This window comes from Grampus griseus (assembly GCF_964374135.1).
Source record: "Grampus griseus genome assembly, chromosome: 8".
NCBI classification, from domain to species: Eukaryota; Metazoa; Chordata; class Mammalia; order Artiodactyla; family Delphinidae; genus Grampus; species Grampus griseus.
The window spans coordinates 103,808,496-103,826,806 of NC_139002.1; the positions used below are offsets into that span (position 1 = coordinate 103,808,496).

Consider the following 18,311-nt stretch of genomic DNA (forward strand, 5'->3'; position numbering starts at 1 on the left):
CAACGAAGACCCAAGGCAGCCACAAAAATAAATAAATAAATAAATAAATTTGTATATATAAAAAAAAATAGTGGAGCCCAGCAATTATTCTGGATACAATCTGGGGGCTAGTTAGAGGGAAGATCAGGGAGGCTGGGCTCAGTCCAGATATACAGGGCCCTGCGACAGGCCTGTCCCATTAAACTATAAAATTGGCTACATGGGAGAGGAGGGTACAGAAATAGTAAAGGAAATAACTTTAAAATCCAACAAACATAATCACTATTATGGGATTTGGCTTCTTACTTTTTTTCTTCACTTCTTTATTTTCTTATCTCTGCTCTTGCCTTTGTCACTTTGGAGCCCTTCATTATTCTTTAGGATCCTCTCTCAGAAACTGCACTCCAGCCTGCATCTCTGTCCACAACCTCCATGACCTATCCTTACCCTGCTGTACCTTTCCATTTTTCTCACTGTGCATTCTCCTGCATCTCATAAACCCAATCATGTGTTAAGCTAAATCCTTCTAGCCTAACCTAAATCCATTTCTCAAACATTTCTCTATAAGCTCCGCAGTCACAGTTCTTTTCCAAGAAACCAATGTCCACTCTTCCTCTACCTATCAACACATTAACGAATCTTCTCTTTCTTCTCAAAATGTTCCATTTCCCTCTTTATCACTCTTCTTCACTTCCTTTGGTCCTGGTCTCCGCCTTCATCCCCAGGAGCTCTTCATTCCCACTCTCTCTTCTCTTAGGCAAAGATGCTCTCCTTTCCCTCTCATATTTACCCCTTCAGGGTCAGTAATGTTCTGCTTGTCTCTAATTTCTCCTCTCTGACTTGCAATACTTCCCCTACCTGCTTCTTTCCTTCTTTACCTTAAATCCTTCATCTGCCTCATTCACTGGTACCTTTGTCTATAATCTTTCTCTTCCATAGAAATGGATTCATCAGTATTATCATTCACTTCATCCAAGACATCCTCCTCAACCCCCACCCCTTCCTCAATCTCTTCATTGTTCTCCTCTACCTTTTCAAAAGGAATGTCCATCTCAGCATCAGTAATTTCTATCAATCTTTCATCACCAGTAACTTTCACTCTTTCAATTTTCTCTTCATTTATGCTCCCCATTCTTGAACCGTCCAATTTCTCTCCACTAGTCCCCAGCTTCTCTCCCCTGGATCCCCGCCTTTCCCCGCTGAACACCAGCTTCTCTCTGCTCAACCTCAGCTTCTCTCCACTCGACCTCAGCTTCTCTCCACTTGACCTCAGCGCCTCCGCATTCTGCCCTAGTTCGTATTCTCTGGATCTCGAGTCCTCTCCACTGGTTCCCACTCCAGTAAACTTCAACCTCTCTTTAAACCCAGGTCCCCCCCTAGACCCCGCTGTAGTCCCTGCATTCTCAGATTCAGCCCCTATTTCGTGTCTGACTTCTTGCTTTCCCCACACCTCCTTGGAGTTGTCTTTCCGCAAACCCGCGGAAGCCTGTAATGCACTTGCTACACTGCGCACTCGTTTCACATCCATCCTTCCCTGACTCCGGCCTGACTTTCCTCTCAAGACTGCCTTTTCCACATCTTCCAGTCTCCGGTCCTCAGACTCAAGCTTCGGGTCCCACATCCTAGGCTTTTGCGTGTTTCTACCCAGGAGCTCCATTCTCTTCCCGATCACGAAGAGCCCGTTCCAGGGCATCCACAATTTTTCTCGCATCGTCTGCGCCCCTCTGCTTCCAGGCTCCAGTTGCGACCGCCCGCGGGTCCGCGCCTGGCCTCGGGCGCCCTGGCCGCGGGCCCTGTCGCGCCCCCTCGCCGCCCATTGCGGCTTACCCAGCCACTCCCTCATGTCCCAGAGCGGACGTCCAAACGGAACCCCTTTCTCCAAAGACATTAGCCCTTGTCCTCGTCCCTAGTCCGCCCCTCCAAAACCAGCTCCCCCTTCCCCTCACCCACCCCACCCTTCCACCCAGCCCTCTGGCCTGCCGCCCCGCCCACCGCCTGGAGGGCACGAGACTAGGGTAGTGCGCACGCGCAGGCCGCGCCAGGCCGTTAGAAGGCGCGGCCCAGAGGGGCGGCGGGCGGGAGTCAGCCAGCCTGGGGCGTGGGCTGACGCGACAATAGACCTCTGCGATCCTAGAGCCCCCCGCGGCCCCCGACTCCATTCTCCAAGCTGTGGGCTGTTCCCGGCCCTCTCAGTTCCGCGACAGACGTTGCAGCCAATGGCGTCCCGCACGGTAAACCTGCTACCCAATCAAAAGGCGCCGCTGCGAGGGAACGGCGTGGAACCACGCCCGGCTCCAGGTGACTCCTTGGTAGGGAGGGGAGAGTGCCTCTGTCAGCTGATAGGATCCCCACTGGGTCCGTTCCTCGGGGCGATTTACCGGGGACCAACCTACGGGAGCGCGCGGGCAGTAACCCGCCGCGGAATTCTTGTGTGCTGTAGTCGAGAACGAGAGTGATGGAGGAGCATCTAGAGGCTGGGAAGGAGAGCAAGGTACAGAAAGGATGCAAACACCCTCCCAACCTTCACCTCACTCCATGATACCCAGTGATGCCCAATCAGGGAATGGTGTGTGTGTGTGTGTGTGTGTGTGTGTGTGTGTGTGTGTGTGTGTTCGTGCCCACGCATGAGCTAGAGAAAGGCGAGACCTGAGCAAGGGGGTGGGGCGCTTCCGTGGCATCAGCATGGGGGCTGGTGAGGATGTCAAAGGAGGCAGGGTTTACCGTGGCCCCGACAGATGGAAAAGGACCCGTCACTCTTACTCATTCCCTTCCCAGGACCGACTCATGCTGGTTTGATGGGGAAGAAGGAAGGATGTTAGGGATTGAGAAGGGGCTGGAGTACCCTCCTCCTTTCCCAAGGTGGGGGAATACTGTTCAGCACTAATGGCTTCACTTGTGTATCTATGTTCATGTAATCATGAGACCATTCATTCTTTCCTCTTGACTTCATTCAACAAATAGTTTCTGAGCATCCTTGTGCCAAGGATGGTTAGGGGTGGGGCATACAGAGGTGCACACTTTTAGGGGTAGGAGGAATGTGCCTAGTGGACTGTGACTGAGGATAAGGATGGAGCAGCTGTGGTTCATCTTTGAAGTCCCATCTCCCTCAAGCAATTACCAAGCAGGAAGGAGACAGGGGACTTGGGGGCCTATTGCACCAATGAGCCAGACTTTGGGGGTGGGGGGCAGTTGGACAGAGGCAGAGCCTGCCATGGGGGTGTCGGAGAAGCCAAGAAGTGAGGAATGGGGATCAGTGGAATTTGAAGAAGTGAGAGGGGTGAGAGACCAAAGTATGGAACAGAAAGCATCTGTTTCAGTGTTTATCTATGTTCATATTCATGGTTAAATTAGTTAACACAGGGACTTCCATGGTGGTCCAGTGGTTAAGACTTTGGCTTCCAATGCAGGGAGTGCAGGTTCTATCCCTGATGGGGGAGCTAAGATCACACATGCGTTGTGGTCAAAAATCCAAAACATAAAGCAGAAGCAATAATGTAACAAATTCAATAAAGACTTTAAAAATGGTCCACATCAAAAAAAATCTTTAAAAAAATTAGTTAATATATATAAAATGCTTAGACCAATGCCTGGCATATAAGTAGAGCAAATATAAGTGTTAGCTATTATATTACTATTACTGTTACCAGTAATAGTGGATGCTATGTGTTCTAAGGATATACTGGGCTGTCAAACTCATGGGTGCACCCCTAACCTTTGTAGATGCCAGACTCTTTGAAAATCTGTTATTAGACCATGTCCTCCAGAGTAATCATTGGCTTCTTCAAAATTCTCCTATAAATATAGAGAAATGAAAAGAGTAATAAATGAATATGTAAGTAAAAATATAACAGAGAAAATGAAATAACATAAAATACTTGAGTAATCTAACAGAAATCAAGAAAGAAAGAATAAAGCAACTATACTCCAATAAAAATTTATTTAAAAAAAAAGAAAGAAAGAATAAAGGAACAAAAAACAGATGAGATGAAGAGAAAACAAAAAGTAAGATGGCAGGTTTATAGCCTACTATATCAGTAATTACAATAATAATGAATGGAACAAAAAGTACAGTTAAAAAACAAACATCTGGGCTTCCCTGGTGGCGCAGTGGTTAAGAATATGCCTGCCAGGGCTTCCCTGGTGGCGCAGTGGTTGAGAGTCTGCCTGCCGATGCAGGAGACACAGGTTTGTGCCCCGGTCTGGGAAGATGCCACATGCTGTGGAGCGGCTGGGCCCGTGAGCCGTGGCCGCTGAGCCTGTGCGTCCGGAGCCTGTGCTCCGCAACGGGAGAGGCCACAACAGTGAGAGGCCCACGTACCGCAAAAAAAAAAAACAAAAAACCTGCTATAAGGACATAGAAATATTGAAAAACTGATGGAATATGTACACTATGAACACACTAACCAAAAGAAAGCTGGTGTGGCTTTATCAATTTCAGACTGGAAGACAAGAAAGAAGTATTACTAGAAATAAAGAGGAACATTTTATAATGATTAAAGAGTCAATTCAACAGGAAAACACTCCTCAATTTTATGCACCTAATAACAGTTTCAAAATATGCAAAATAAAAAATTACACATGCCGCAGAGCAGCTAAGCCCGTGCGCCACAACTACTGAGCCTGCACTCTAGAGCCTGCGAGCCACAACTACTGAGGCCTGCACACCACAACGAAGAGTAGCCCCCGCTCGCCACAACCAGAGAAAAACCGCACACAGCAACCAAGACCCAACGCAGCCAAAAATAAACAAATAAATAAATTTATATATATATATATAAAATTACTGAGAAAAATTAAAGAAGACCTAAATCACTGGAAAGATATTCCATGTTCATAGACTGGAAGATTCAGTATTGTAAAAACGTCTGTCCTTCTCAATTTGATCTATAGATTCAATGTAATCTCAATCAAATCCCAGAAAGTTCTTTGGGGGTAGAAAATAACAAGCTGATTCTAAAATTTATGTGGAAATGCAAAGGATCTACAATAGCCAAAATGATTTTGAAAAAGAACAAAGTTAATTCTACCTGATTTCAACGTTGCCTGTCAATTACAGTAATCAAGAGAGTGTGATATTATCAAAAGTATAGATATATAGATCAGTGGAACAGAACAGAGAATACAGAACTGATCACACTTATGGGGTCAATTGATTTTCTACCAAAACAAATCAATAGTGAAAAAATAGTGTTTTTAAACAAATAGTGGTAAAATCACTGGCTATTTATAGGGCAAAAATGAATCACAACCCATACCTTACACTGCATACAAGATGAATTAAATGGATCATAGACCTAAAACTGTTAATTTCTAGAAGAAAACAATAGGAGAATATCTTCATGACCTTGGGGTAGGAGTGCTTCTTCAAGAGTACACAAACCACAAAAGATTGATAAGTTGAGCTTGTAAAATTATAAGCCATTAAGAGAGTGAAAAGGCAACCCACAGAGTAGGAGATATTGGCAAAACATATAACTGACAAAGGGCTTGTCTCCAGGAGATTTAAAGAGTTCCTACAAATCAATAAGAGAAAGATGATCTGATTTTTAAAAGAGTATGGCAGGGAGGAGCAAAAGACATGAATAGGCACTTTACAAAAGAAGATCTCTGAATGTCTAATAGGTACATGAAATGGTGTTCAATATCATTTCTCACCAGGGAATACAAGTTAAAGCCACTATGCACTATTTTTTTAAAAAAAGATGTATTTATTTATTTGGTGGCACTGGTCTTAGTTGTGGCACGTGGGATCTTCGTTGCCGCGCGCGGGATCTTTGTTGTGGCATGTGGGATCTTTTTTTTTTTTAGTTGCGGCATGTGGGATCTTTCAGTTGTGGTATGCGGGATCTAGTTCCCCGACCAGGGATTGAACCCGGGCCCCCTGCATTGGGAGCATGGAGTCTTAACCACTGGACCACCAGGGAAGTCCCCACAATGCAGTATTACTGTACCTCCACCAGTAAGGTTAAAATTAAAAGGACTAACAGTTCTAAGTATTGGCAAGGATGTGGTGCAACTGGAACTTTCATTCAATGCTGGAGGGAGTGTGAATTAGTACAGTCACCTTGGAAAACTGTTTGGCAGTATCTATGAAAGCGTTTTAAACACATGCCTACCCTCTGACGAAGCCATTCTCGTACCCAACAGAAATGAGTACTTAGGTCCCTCAAAAGATATATGCAAGAATATTCATGGCAGCTTTATTCATAATAGCCCCAAACTTGAAATAATCCAAAAGACCACCAACAGTAGAATGGATAAACTACGATACGGTCATATGATGGAACACTACACAGCAATGAAAAAGAAACACTGCACTCAATGACATAGATGGGTCTCACTGAAGAACATGGACACAAAATAGTATATACTGTGTAACTGCATTGATATGAGGCTCAAGGCCAGGTAAAATTAATCTATGGTGCTAGAAGTCTAAGAGTGGTCCCACAGTGTCCCAAATAAGTGCTAAAGCCTGTGAGAGGAGAGAGGGAGGCGTCTGGGTGTGAGAGGTGGGCAGGTGTCAGTTTATATACTGGTGAGTAGTACTTGAAGGGAGAGTGGCTTCTGAGCCTCTGCCTCTCTCCCTAGTACCTCTTGGCACAATGGTGTGGACATAGCAGGTGTTCACTAAATGCTTGTTGAGATAGCTCAGTGTAAGGATGAACTAGTAACTTGGTGCCTCAGGGATCTTTTCACTTAGAGAAAAAATACAAGTGCTTGGCCTCCAAGTCAGTGCCTCTTGGTACCAAACGTAGTGAATGGAATGGTCTCAGGAGCCCCTCAAAAGGGGTGGGACCATCTTATCCAGCTCACTTTACACCTGGTGAAAGGTACCTGAGGTAACCAGCTGAGAAGGGGTGGGCCGGTAACTGAGGAAGTGCATGGGGTTTGGAACCGAGAAACTGTTCAAATCTGGCCCTGCCGCTTTGCACCTGTGTGATCTCGGCCAAGTTATTTCACCTCTCTGGTGGTCACAGCTTCCAGGCCTATCAAACAGGGAGAGTTCTGCCTACTTCAGAGGATGGCAGGGTGGGAAAGTGTCATTGTGAATCCCTGAGCAGTGACTTATCAGGATCCCTCGGGAGGTGGGGGGGAACAGCCGGTGACCCCAGGGCGTGTTGGGAGTAATGCTGCTGAGGTGGGCCCTGCAGGAGGACCAGAAGCCTGCAGCGAGGATGGGCGGGGGGGGGGGGGGGGGGCGTGGTCAGTCATGTCAGGGACCTCCCTTCCCCCACAGCCCTCCTCCATGTCCCCGGACCTGCAGGGAGACAGCTCCTTACAGGTGGAGATCTCTGATGCCGTCAGCGAGCGGGACAAGGTGAAATTCACTGTTCAAACCAAGGTGAGGCTGCGCCGGAGCAGGGGGGGTTCAGATGGCTGCTTCAGGAGCCCGGCGCGCGGATGCCCGCGTAGCCTCTGGGCCCGGCTCCTCAGCCTGGCTCTTGGCCCCTGGCCCTCTGAGAAAGAGGGCATCTTGTCTAGTCTCGTACAGCCTTTGCCTGCCTAAGGCCCCAAGTACTACCATCCCCTGTCCACCCTCCTGAGGGTAGTCATGGACGCGTGAGCCCCAACTTGGGCCTCCCCTGGGATGTGGGATTGGGGAGGACCAAAAGTGGGTGCCCAGGAAGCTTGGTGGGTGTAGGGTTTGGGCAGGGGAGGAAAGACACCTCAGCTAGGTTCCCTGGCTTCCAGAGCTGCGTCCCTCACCTCGCCCGGACCGAGTTCTCAGTCGTGCGACATCATGAGGAGTTCATCTGGCTACACAACGCCTACGTGGAAAACGAGGAGTACGCCGGTCTCATTGTGAGGAGGGGCCGGCCTGGGCACCGGGGGGCGGCCGGGAGGCTGGGCCAGGCTTCGGGGTGCGGGTGACGGCCTTCTCAACGACGAGAGGACTTCCAGCTCTGTCCCTCCTTGGAGCAGATCCCTCCAGCCCCTCCAAGGCCAGACTTTGAGGCTTCAAGGGAAAAACTGCAGAAGTTGGGTGAGGGAGACAGCTCTATCACGCGGGAAGAGTTTGCCAAAATGAAGGAGGAGCTGGAAGCGTGAGTGCCGCCTCCCGTTCCTGTCTGTGACAAAGCCCCAGCCCAGCCTCTCCTGACAGCCCCAGGGTTTCTCCCCTGACTGTCCCCTGTGGACGCTTAGGACCCTGCTCCTCGCTCCAGGGCTGCCGAGGGGGAAGGGGGCAGGAGGGGGGAAGGAGCCAGGGAGGGCCCGCGAGCTGCCTGCCGTCCTCTGCAGGGAGTATCTGGCCATCTTTAAGAAGACAGTTGCGATGCATGAAGTTTTTCTGCAGCGCCTGGCGGCCCACCCCACCCTGCGTCGAGACCACAACTTCTTTGTCTTTTTGGAATATGGCCAGGATGTGAGCTGGGCCACAGAGCTGGGGTCCCCCCGGGGGTGGGGGGCAAGGCTCTAAGTGGGCTCAGGCCTCTATCTCATCAGCTCGGCGAGTGGTATATGCCCGGGGTGGGAGGTGCAAATGCCCACCCTGACGTCACACCCTCCCCACGTGTGCCTCAGCTGAGTGTCCGAGGAAAGAACAGGAAGGAGCTCCTTGGGGGGTTTCTGAGGAATATTGTGAAGTCTGCAGATGAAGCCCTCATCACTGGCATGTCAGGGCTCAAGGTGACTTGGGGGGCCCCCTCTCTGGATTCAACCCAGGGCCTCAAGTCCCCAGCAAGGATTGAGACCCTGGGTCCCTGTGGGGGGGAAGCCACTGATGGGGCCCTGCCTAGAGGGGGATTGTGCCACGCCCGGGAGCCCGAGACTGCGCTGCTCCTGGTGACTCGGTGTGAGTGGGTCCTGTCTGGCTCCCTTAGGAGGTGGATGACTTCTTCGAGCATGAGAGGACCTTCCTGCTGGAGTACCACACCCGCATCCGGGACGCCTGCCTTCGGGCAGACAGAGTCATGCACTCTCACAAGTGTACGCAGGGCCCCAGGGGCCCTGGATTCCCCCCAGTGGCCCTGCTCCCCAGGGGAGAGGAGAGAGCAGGAAATGCCCTGTGTCTGTCCATGGCCACAAACACCAGGGGTGGGACTTGACGTGCAGACCAAGGGGCTCTGATAGACGGCTCTTCCCCAACAGGCCTGGCAGATGATTATATCCCTATCTCAGCTGCACTGAGCAGTCTGGGAACACAAGAAGTCAACCAGCTAAAGACGTGAGGACTCCCTCTTGCTCCTCTGCCCTCTTTCTTTGCCTGTAATACTGTGTCTGTCCATGAGGGGTCACTCCGTGGAAGCCTACTATCAGCTCTAGTGGGAGATGCAGAAGCTCCTCTTGGGCTTTGGGAGAGAAAGAGAGGGAAGGTTCACCAGGGCAGGGAAGCTTTAAGCAATCCCTAAGACCCCTGCCCTAACTCCTCCCCACCGCCTCCTAGGAGCTTCCTCAAATTGGCAGAGCTCTTTGAACGACTAAGGGTGAGTACTGCCTTCTGTGTTGAAAGGCCACCCAATGATCCTTTGCAGGGAAGAGAGTGTCCCGGGAGAGGGGAAAGCTCCAGGGTCATTTTGGATTGTTCAGTGATAACTTGGGCTCAGTGAGGCCCTGGACTCACTCTGCAGACTAGTTTAATGAGAGATGGAGTGGAGACAGGGATCCAGCCTCAAGTGTGGGTGTGTGGTGATGGGGGAGGAGGTGGGAAGTGGGCTTGGTGAGGCACTTACAAGGATGTGCCACGTGCCTCTGGCAGACTGTTCTGTGCTGCCAGCATCCTGCCCCAGACACGCTCTTTCTGAACTCCTCTCCAAGAAAGTCACCAGAGTGTGCCCGTCTTCCTAAAATGTCCGTTGGACCCCATCTCTTCCCTGCTCAGGGCCCTTCAGTGACCCTATCCCTCCTTGAAACTATCCAAGACACAAAGCCCCAAGTCTCTAGCTTGCATCTTAAGCCTGTTGTGATCTGGCCCACTGCTGCCCAAGTGCCCCACTGAACTTATGGTTCCCTGAAAACATACCAGGCTTGCACACCTGCAAAGCCTTTGGCTGTCGTCTAAGCCCTGCTCAACCCCCAAGATCCAGATCAGATGCCACCTCCTCTGTGAAGCCTTCCCTGGCCTGCTCCCCTGAACCACAGGGCTTGACATAGCGTGGGTATCAAGTGACCCTACTTGGTATTTAGATGAACAGCAGCACTCCCAGTCCTTAGCTGCCCCCCCACCAGCTCCCTCCCCAGCCTCCACTTTCCTGATTCAGAAACTGGAGGGCCGAGTGGCTTCTGACGAGGACCTGAAGCTGTCGGACATGCTGAGGTACTACTTGCGCGACTCACAGGCAGCCAAGGTGAGAGGTGGCCCCAGAGCAGACCTCAGGGCTGGAGCCACCAGGGAGGGGGGGCAGGTAGGCAAGGGCCTGGGCCAGGGATCCTGTGCCCCTGCCGGCCCCAGGACCTGCTGTACCGGCGGCTGCGGGCGCTGGCAGACTATGAGAACGCCAACAAGGCACTGGACAAGGCGCGCACCAGGAACCGGGAGGTGCGGACCGCCGAGAGCCACCAGCAGCTGTGCTGCCAGCGCTTTGAACGCCTCTCCGACTCAGCCAAGCAGGGTAAGCCCCACGGCCCTGGAGCCCCTGCCACTGCACTGCTGACTCTGCCGGGGTCCCCATTCCTCTCTTCTCCAGAGCTCATGGACTTCAGATCCCGCCGCGTCTCCTCCTTCCGCAAGAACCTCATTGAGCTGGCGGAGCTGGAGCTCAAACACGCTAAGGTGAGCCCTCCAGCCTCACCGAGCCTTCTTGCTGCTTTCCTGGCCTCCCACAGCTGGGCCTCTAGGCCCTTATCAAGTGTCTTGGCGCATGGGGGGTGTGGTGGAGCTCGGGGGGAGGTCAGGCTGCCAGGAGCAGCCCCAGCTGTTCAGGACCACAGTTCCCCATTTTGGATCAGGACCATTCCCTTCTGTCATTGGTAGTGAGGCCTCAATAAATGGTAGCTGTTATTGCTGAGAACAGGGATGGGGACAGAGGGGCTACCCAAGGTGGGGAAACAGAGGGGGTAGCAGCAGATGGGAGCCATCAAGAACCTCTCCTCTGCAGGCCAGCACCCTGCTTCTCCGGAACACCCTTGTCATCCTCAAGGGGGAACCTTAGAGCCACCAGAGTGCCCCCCGACCTCCCACCCCAGCAAGATGCCTCCTTCCCCACCCCAGGAGCCACTCACCATGCCCCGTGACTTCTCGGGGCAAGGCCTACCCCTACCCCAAGGTGCCAGGCCCTGCAAGATAGGGCAGCATGGGCACCACACTTGGCCACAGGTAAGCAGAGCCCTAACCTGGGGAAACCCAGGGGCCCTGACCTCCCTCCCCAGAGGCTATGGGGCAGCCTCAACCCACCTCTGGCCCCTGAGTTCATTTGTCTCCAGCTTGTTCACAAATAAAAAGCCTGGTTCTGTAGCAAGGAGGCTTGCTTGTCCTGACTTCCCAGTTGGAGGGCCCACCAAGTACATCCTCTATCGGGGCACCATGGTAGAGACCAGATCCTGGGGGAACACGGCGGGGGACACCCCTGCAGTGTCTTCAGCCACTTTTCAGAGTGCCAGTGGTGCTCTCTGTGGGAAGGTACAAGACCCAGAACTTGGAATCCAGGAGCAGTCTTCAAGGCGTGCCACCACCCCCATAAACCCTGGCACAGACCACGCATAAAACGAATTATAAATCCTCTACACCCATTTCCTAATCAGTAAAATGGAACTACCCCTTCCTGCCTCCCTACCAGAGATACTGGCCAGCTCCAAGGAACTAAGGAACCAGCTCTTTAACTCCAGGCTTTTTTTAGTTGATGGCAGGAGGGGGGGAGGGGGCAGGGTATAAATCCTCCATCACTACCACCCCTAGGGCAACACTTCCACCTTACCTGCAGGGCAGGTGAAAACCCAAAGCACAGGGCTGGAAAAGAGCCCACAGCAATGCCAGCAAGAAGCGTGGGGCTCCAGCCAACACTCTCTTGGTTAAACACAGGAAGGTGGAGCCCAAGACACCTGGGTCTGAAGTCCTGGACTCCACCTGGCTGGCCCCACCCTGGCCCCCAGCCACATCTGCAGAAGGCCAAAGACTCAACCTGGCTTTGGACTCACAGCAGCCACTGGACCCAGCCCTTATAAATGAGTCAGCCATCCAGGGGAGAGAGCAGAGCCAAAGACCAAATACTGAAAGTGGAGAAAAAGGTCAAGAAGCAACCAGTAACTTGCAGTCTCGGGGCCCACATCTGGGCAAGACTGCACAGGGGATCACAGAATGGGCCTCACTGTCCTACTGCCCACCTGGGTCAAGGCAACAGAAGAAACTAGTTCAGGGATTAAGCCCCTCTGTTCAAGGAACCCCTGCAGCCAGTAGCAGACACACCCTGGCTCAGCTACCTTCCAGGCTGGTGCCAACTATGACGCCAGGATATAGAGAGGGAACTGTCAGAAAGGAGGCTCAGCTAGTCACTGGCGCCAAATGAGGGCGTGTGGGGCTGGCTGGAAGGAGGGTTAGGGAAGAGATGCTACACATCCTCCCAGCCTACCCGCCCCCAAGGTCCCCTGGGCCCCAACCTCCAAACAAACATCCCATTAGTGAGCCTTTTTATTGTTGTGTGTTTTTTTTGTTTTTTTAATTGAGGGTCCCTTACTGGTCCTGCTTCCATGAGTGGCTGTGACCAGGGGCAAGGGGGAGGGGAACCAGGTGGCGCAGGGAGGGGTCATCTCCACAACATTCCATTTATACACAGAACTAAACAGACAAGCACAGAGTCACTATTGTGGTTAGAAGTTGGCAGCATGGGAAAAGGGAGGAACAAGGGGGGAACTGGGGTGTCGTTAAAAAAAATACAGGTCCCCCCCAAACAGGGGTTCCTGGGGGGAACTTGGTCTGTTTCAACCCAAGAGGAATCAGAAGATCAAAAGCGGTTTGGGAAGGCCAGAACCATCAGGGATGGAGGGAAGAGGAGGAAGGTCCAGGGGGTGGGGGGGCTGTTTGGCAACTGGGGTGAAGGGACTGCCCTCCCCCTGCTGGGTTCCCCCCAGCCCCTCCGGTCTGGCAGGAAGGGGGCAGCCTGCAACCCCCATGGGCAGGTCTGGGGCTGCCAGATGCTCCAGGCAGGGGGCTGGAGGGGGCTCACAAAGGCTTGCCCTCCAGAGAGATGACGGCGCTGCCCCCCAGCTTCTCTGCCAGGGTGCAGCGGTCCTTGACCTCCTCATAGCAGTTTGCTTGCAATTCATGCTTGATCCCTGTGGAGGAGAAGGGGGAGCATCTGTGAGAGGGAGCCCTGGGGCGGGGGTGGGTGTGCTGCAGCTGGGAAGGAGCCAGCAGAACAGATGGCGGGATAAGGCTACATCCAGCAGGCAGTGAAGAGGAGACAGAGAGAGAGGGCTCTCCTCCACCATGCCGTCCACCCCACCCTGCAGCCAAGGCCTGAATGCAAGGGCTTACGGCACCACCAGCGCTGGCCCTTACCCGTCAGCTTCTTCTTGATGGCGTCCTTGGAGCTGGCGTAGATCATTTTGCTCTTAAGGGGTGCACACTCAGGGGCCCTGGAGGGAAACAGAATCAGAGAACTTACCGCAAAGCCCCCTCCTGCAAGTCTAGCAAGTGCCCTGAAGCGATACAGGACTTCCAGAAACCCCTGAGCTGGCCCCTAACATTCAAGCTTTTATCAAGTTCCTCACTGACAAGCATTTTATTACAACACCCTCCCCTGAAACGCACACCTCTGGGTTAACGAGGAGCCACAGACCTTCCTGTCCTGGGAAAGCAGGGTGGGGCAGAGCTATGGCAGGTGACAGGAAAAGGTGCCTGCAGGAGAAGCTCACCAGAAGATGAACACCAGGTCCTCCTTCTTGCTCTCCTTGGTCTCATAGGTTGCGTCATAGAGGGCGTAGCGGCAGTCCTTGTCTGGCAGCATCTTGACAAAGGTGGTGTAGGGGTCGTCTACAGTCTGGCCCACATCACCTACCAGGATCTCCTTGCCCTCCTCCAAGATGATGTTCTTCTTGTCCTCGCTCAGGCAGAAGAGCACCGCCTTCTTGCGCTTCTTCACCTCCTCTGGTGTCGACGACTTACGCACCTTCATGTCGTTGAACACTTTGATGACCCCATCAGAGACAGCCACGCCAGAGGCCTAGAGGACGAGCCACACGCACCTCATAAGGAACAAGTTTCTGGGACGTGCCCTGAAGTCCCTCCTTTGCTTTCTTAGGAAATCTGTCTAGATGTCAACAAATATAGTCCTCAGCCCCAAGAGATCATTAATCCCCTTCCCAAGACAAGTATCACTAGTTTCCCACCCAAGTCACTGTCAAAGGATCAGATGTGACACAACCCCAGAAGAGCCGCCACAGAAGAGACCTCTGAGCACATAACTCAACACCATTCCTCCCCACTCCGACATCCTGCAGGCTAGATTAAAGACCTGTGAAAAGCAAAGTCTTGGCCAAGATGTGAACCCAGAATTAAAAGAACCTACAGACGCACGGTACTCAGTCTCAGCTTTTGCATAGTGCTGACTCAGAACTTCACAGAGAGTAGAAAGGGACCCAGACAACCAGGTCATAGCCATCTACGAGAGAACCAGGACCCACAATGCTAGAGGAGTCACCAATGGTGCTCAACAGTTCTAGCAAGCCCATCAGAACTGTTCAACGCAGTTATCACACAAGGTATCCCTTTCTCTGCTGGAGTCTTCCTAAACCAAAGGAAGAAAAACAAACCCCTAATTACGGCCCTACCCGACAACTCCCTGTTCTCCAGAAAAAAATGCAGGCCCCAAAGATCGCTGGTAGAAGTTAGCAGTCCAAACTCAAAGGCCCAAACTCAAAGAGCTCCGTGAGAGCTCTTTAAACTTCTATTCTGGGTCGTATTGGGGTCCACCCTAGCCAGGAATGGGGGTGAGACTGTCCACGGTGAAATCTGCCCCCGCTCCCGGAACTGCAGAGGAAGCCGGCCACGTGATTGAGCCGCTTCCGGAGTAGGCGGGGAAAGGAGATCGGCTAGACTCAGCCCCCTCCCCGAAAAAAACCCGTACCTAGAGGAAGCAACACCTCCAGGGCCTCAACCCTAAGGAAGCGCCCTTACCGACAAGCTTATCGCCCCCCTGCGCTGCGGGCCTGGACAAATTACCCAACCTTCGGCTCTCGCAGCCCTCGGGCCGAACACAGGGGACGGGGTGGTTTCCGGGCGGTGCCCGCCTGGGTCACTTCCCTAAACTCGGCTCCACCCTCAGGCCCCATCCTGGAAAGCCGACAGCCCCGCTGGTCCACGGCTTCGGGCCCAGCAGCCAGGCCGGACCGTGTGCGCACGCGCCGGCCGACAGCGCCGTTCCAGCCTCCGCCGGGTGTAGTCTGCGAACCCAGCTCGCCTTGTGGGCTCGCTAGCTCCCGAGCACGGCCGTGATCTCCGCGCTGTCCGCTGTGTGCTGCGCGGTGCAAGTCTCTAATTCCAGGCGCCTGCGCCCGGACCCGGACACCCCCGCATCCCCGCTAGCCGCGCCGCCCCCGCCCCTTGCGAGCATCCCTGCCACCTGCTCTCGAGACAGACCCGCCTGAGAGGGAGGGTGACGCGGAGATAGGAACAGCCCCTGGGTGGGGCGCGCGCGCCGAGACCGCTCGCGCGCTTTTCCTTCGCCGCCCCCGGGCCAGGTTTGGATGCCGCGTGCTCCCGTCGAGCGCGCCCCCGTGAGCCGACTCTCTTCGGCCCCGCCGCGGCGCGCGACACCAGCTGCTCAGCGAGGGACGGGCGCGCGCGCCCTGGACCCCTCCCCCACGGCCCTTGTCCGCGCGGGCGCAACAGCGGGGTGGGGGAGGGGAAGGGAGTCCAGGGGGCGCGCGAGCGACGTCCAAGCCGGCCCTCACCGGCGCCCGCGGACGCGCACGCGCGTCCCGGCGCCGCCCGCCCCTCAGCACGAGACCCTCATCCCGCCCGGGGAGCTGGGGGAGGGGATGCCGACGTCGCTCCCCCGTTCCCTTTAGCGCGCGCAGATGATCGACCCACAGCCGCCTCCCCTCCGGCGCCATGGCCTGCCGCTCACCATGTTTCCGGAAGAGAAAAGGAGATAGCAAGAAGAGCCAGAGAAGACGAGAGCCGCTGCAGCTGCTGCCGGGATCCGACTGAACGCGGCCTCTCCCGGCCCCTTCCGTTTAGTACGAGCCGCACAATGAGGGGCGGGGCGGACTTCCGGCGCTCCCCCCGCGGGCCGACGGGAAATGAAGTCCGAGGGTCCTGCGCCGTCTTCGGGCTCGCTGGGTAACAGAGTCTTTTTCACCTGACGGCCTCCCTGCTCCACGTTGCATACTGGGAAATGTAGTTCAAAACAGCCGAGAGAGGCGGGGCTATGGCACGGAGAGCGCACCCGTTGGTCGAATTTCCCAGGAAATGCTCGGAGCTGAGCGAAGGCCTCGGCGTTGGGTAATATGACCTGAAAATGAGCCCCGACTTCGCTCTCTCTACCTCGGAGGGAAACGGTTTTCCTAAGATCCATCTTGGCACTATCTGGATCCTTTGGTCTGAAAATTTTCAGTGAGTTAGTATTTTGGTTTTCCGAATTGAAGCACCTATTAATTGGCCTGGAATCCAGCCCTAGAGCAAGGAGAATCGCCAGTATAAGGCACCTTCTATCCAATAAACATTTGTTAAGCATCCTCCATGTGTAAAGCCACTCTTGTCTACTGAGAAAAGGCCATATGCAACGTCAATAAAATAAGAGAAAAAAACGCAAGGGAAAGGCTACGAGGAAATCTTTGAAAATAGAGATTTGTACTTGTTTTTAGGGTGTTTGGCAAAATCATGAGGTAATAAGCCAAAATCATGAGACAGGGGTTTGTGCATTCAATTCAAGGATTATGTGCCTTTTACTAAACAGTGAAAAGCGGAAATAGATATTAAACCAAACTTGAGTCTCATTCTCGAGTTGGTAACCAGGCATATGGTTAATTAGTACCGGCAGAAATTGAGACAGAAACTCTGTGGGAGCATAACCTTCAAAAAAAGAAACTGGGGTGGGGCAGTCCGGGAAGATTTCTTTGGCCTCGAACAAAGGCCATGCCCTCTTTCTCTGCAGGAAGAGAAGACAGGGTCGCAAACAAGAGAATTGGGGGCGTTGATCCCATATGCAGAATAAAGGGTGTAAATGAAGAGCCAGAAGGCTGGGCTTCAGGACCCGGGGAGCGACTCCCGAGAGTGGGGTACGTCGCAGAGCATGCTGGGGGTTGTAGTCGGGGACCTTCCGCCGCATCGCCCACCAACCGAGCTCCCGGGAGCCTCAGGCGGGGGCCACAGCTCAACCGCCTCGCGCAAGCGGCCCTGCCTGGAGAGGAGGCTGGCTCCACCTTTTTTGAGCTTCGGAGTTTCCTAGAGCAACGACGAGGGGGAGGGAGACTTCGCAGTTACCCTGGAGACGCGCTCCCGCCCGCCCCTAGCTGCGGGATGCCCTAGATGTCCTTATTAGGACATGAGGCTGGAGGGGGCGGGGCCAAACCGAACGCCCGCTGGAGGCTCCTTATAAGGCAGCGTCGGGCGGGAGGCTGGAGTGTGGAGCAGGCTGGGGGGGGTGAGGGATCGAGGCGGGGCGGAGTTTGAAGGGGCGGGCCTGGAAGCTCTAGCGCCCGCCTCTCCGCTCCAGTAAGGCCTCAGATCCGCACCTCGCCACTTCCGGTGTAGCAGATGAGGGCTGCTCTAATTTGCTGGCGAGACTCTCGTGCTCAACTGGGACCCCTCTGCATAGTTCCCATCTTAACCTCCCTGAGGGTCCCCCACCTCCAATGAGTCTCAAAAACGATGAAGTGGGGCTTCCCTGGTGGCGCAGTTCTTGAGAATCTGCCTGCCAATGCAGGGGAAAAGGGTTCGAGCCCTGGTCTGGGAAGATCCCACGTGCCGCGGAGCAACTGGGCCCGTGAGCCACAACTACTGAGCCTGCGCGTCTGGAGCCTGTGCTCCGCAACAAGAGAGGCCGCGACAGTGAGAGCCCCGCGCACCGCGATGAAGAGTGGCCCTCGCTCGCCGCAACTAGAGAAAGCCCTCGCACAGAAACGAAGACCCAACACAGACCCAAAAATTAATAAATAAATAATTTTTTAAAAAAACAAAAACGATGAAATGTTTTCCCCTTGTCCGGGCTTCTTACTCCCAGGCTGCTACCCCGAATCCAACAACGCGACCACTTCAGCCCCTCCCACATATTCCGATGTCCAGTACCTCCTATTTGTTCCCTCTCTACTTGTCCTCTGTCCCCCTCTCCCCGTCCTGCAAGCTTTGGCCTTCCCTGCGTGTCCCCGACTTCGCGCCCCTCCCCCATGGAGGCCCCAGCTCGGAATCACCATTTCCTCGGAGGGTCTTTCAGCTGCTCTCGCGTTACCTTCGTGTT

The 18,311-nt window shown here is 53.7% G+C and overlaps 2 protein-coding genes across 2 annotated transcripts; one reads left to right on the forward strand and one right to left on the reverse strand.

Moving 5' to 3' along the window:
- Nucleotides 1-2,434: 2,434 nt before the first annotated feature.
- SNX32 (sorting nexin 32) lies at nt 2,435-11,182 on the forward strand (the record flags this gene model as incomplete). The annotated part of the gene is made up of 13 exons (XM_082660368.1): nt 2,435-2,470; nt 7,223-7,321; nt 7,672-7,782; nt 7,903-8,024; nt 8,221-8,344; nt 8,503-8,607; nt 8,802-8,907; nt 9,070-9,145; nt 9,365-9,404; nt 10,179-10,265; nt 10,370-10,529; nt 10,605-10,690; nt 11,016-11,182. 13 exons carry the CDS (start codon nt 2,435-2,437, stop codon nt 11,067-11,069), a joined length of 1,206 nt encoding a protein of 401 aa, XP_082516494.1. The 3' UTR covers nt 11,070-11,182.
- Nucleotides 11,183-12,689: 1,507 nt separating this feature from the next.
- On the reverse strand, nt 12,690-16,131 carry CFL1 (cofilin 1). Its single transcript, XM_082660715.1, has 4 exons — nt 15,981-16,131; nt 13,768-14,075; nt 13,412-13,488; nt 12,690-13,185 (listed from the first exon to the last, which is right to left on the reverse strand). Exons 1-4 carry the CDS (start codon nt 15,981-15,983, stop codon nt 13,073-13,075), a joined length of 501 nt encoding a protein of 166 aa, XP_082516841.1. The 5' UTR covers nt 15,984-16,131; the 3' UTR covers nt 12,690-13,072.
- Nucleotides 16,132-18,311: the final 2,180 nt, after the last annotated feature.

Bases quoted from the DNA above. Each gene is read 5' to 3' on its own strand.
- CFL1 (XM_082660715.1), bottom strand. The intron at 13,489-13,767 runs GTGAGCTTCTCC...GTTTCCCTCCAG, and splicing joins GACCTGGTGTTCATCTTCTG to GGCCCCTGAGTGTGCACCCC. The intron at 13,186-13,411 runs GTAAGGGCCAGC...TCTCCTCCACAG, and splicing joins CATCAAGAAGAAGCTGACGG to GGATCAAGCATGAATTGCAA.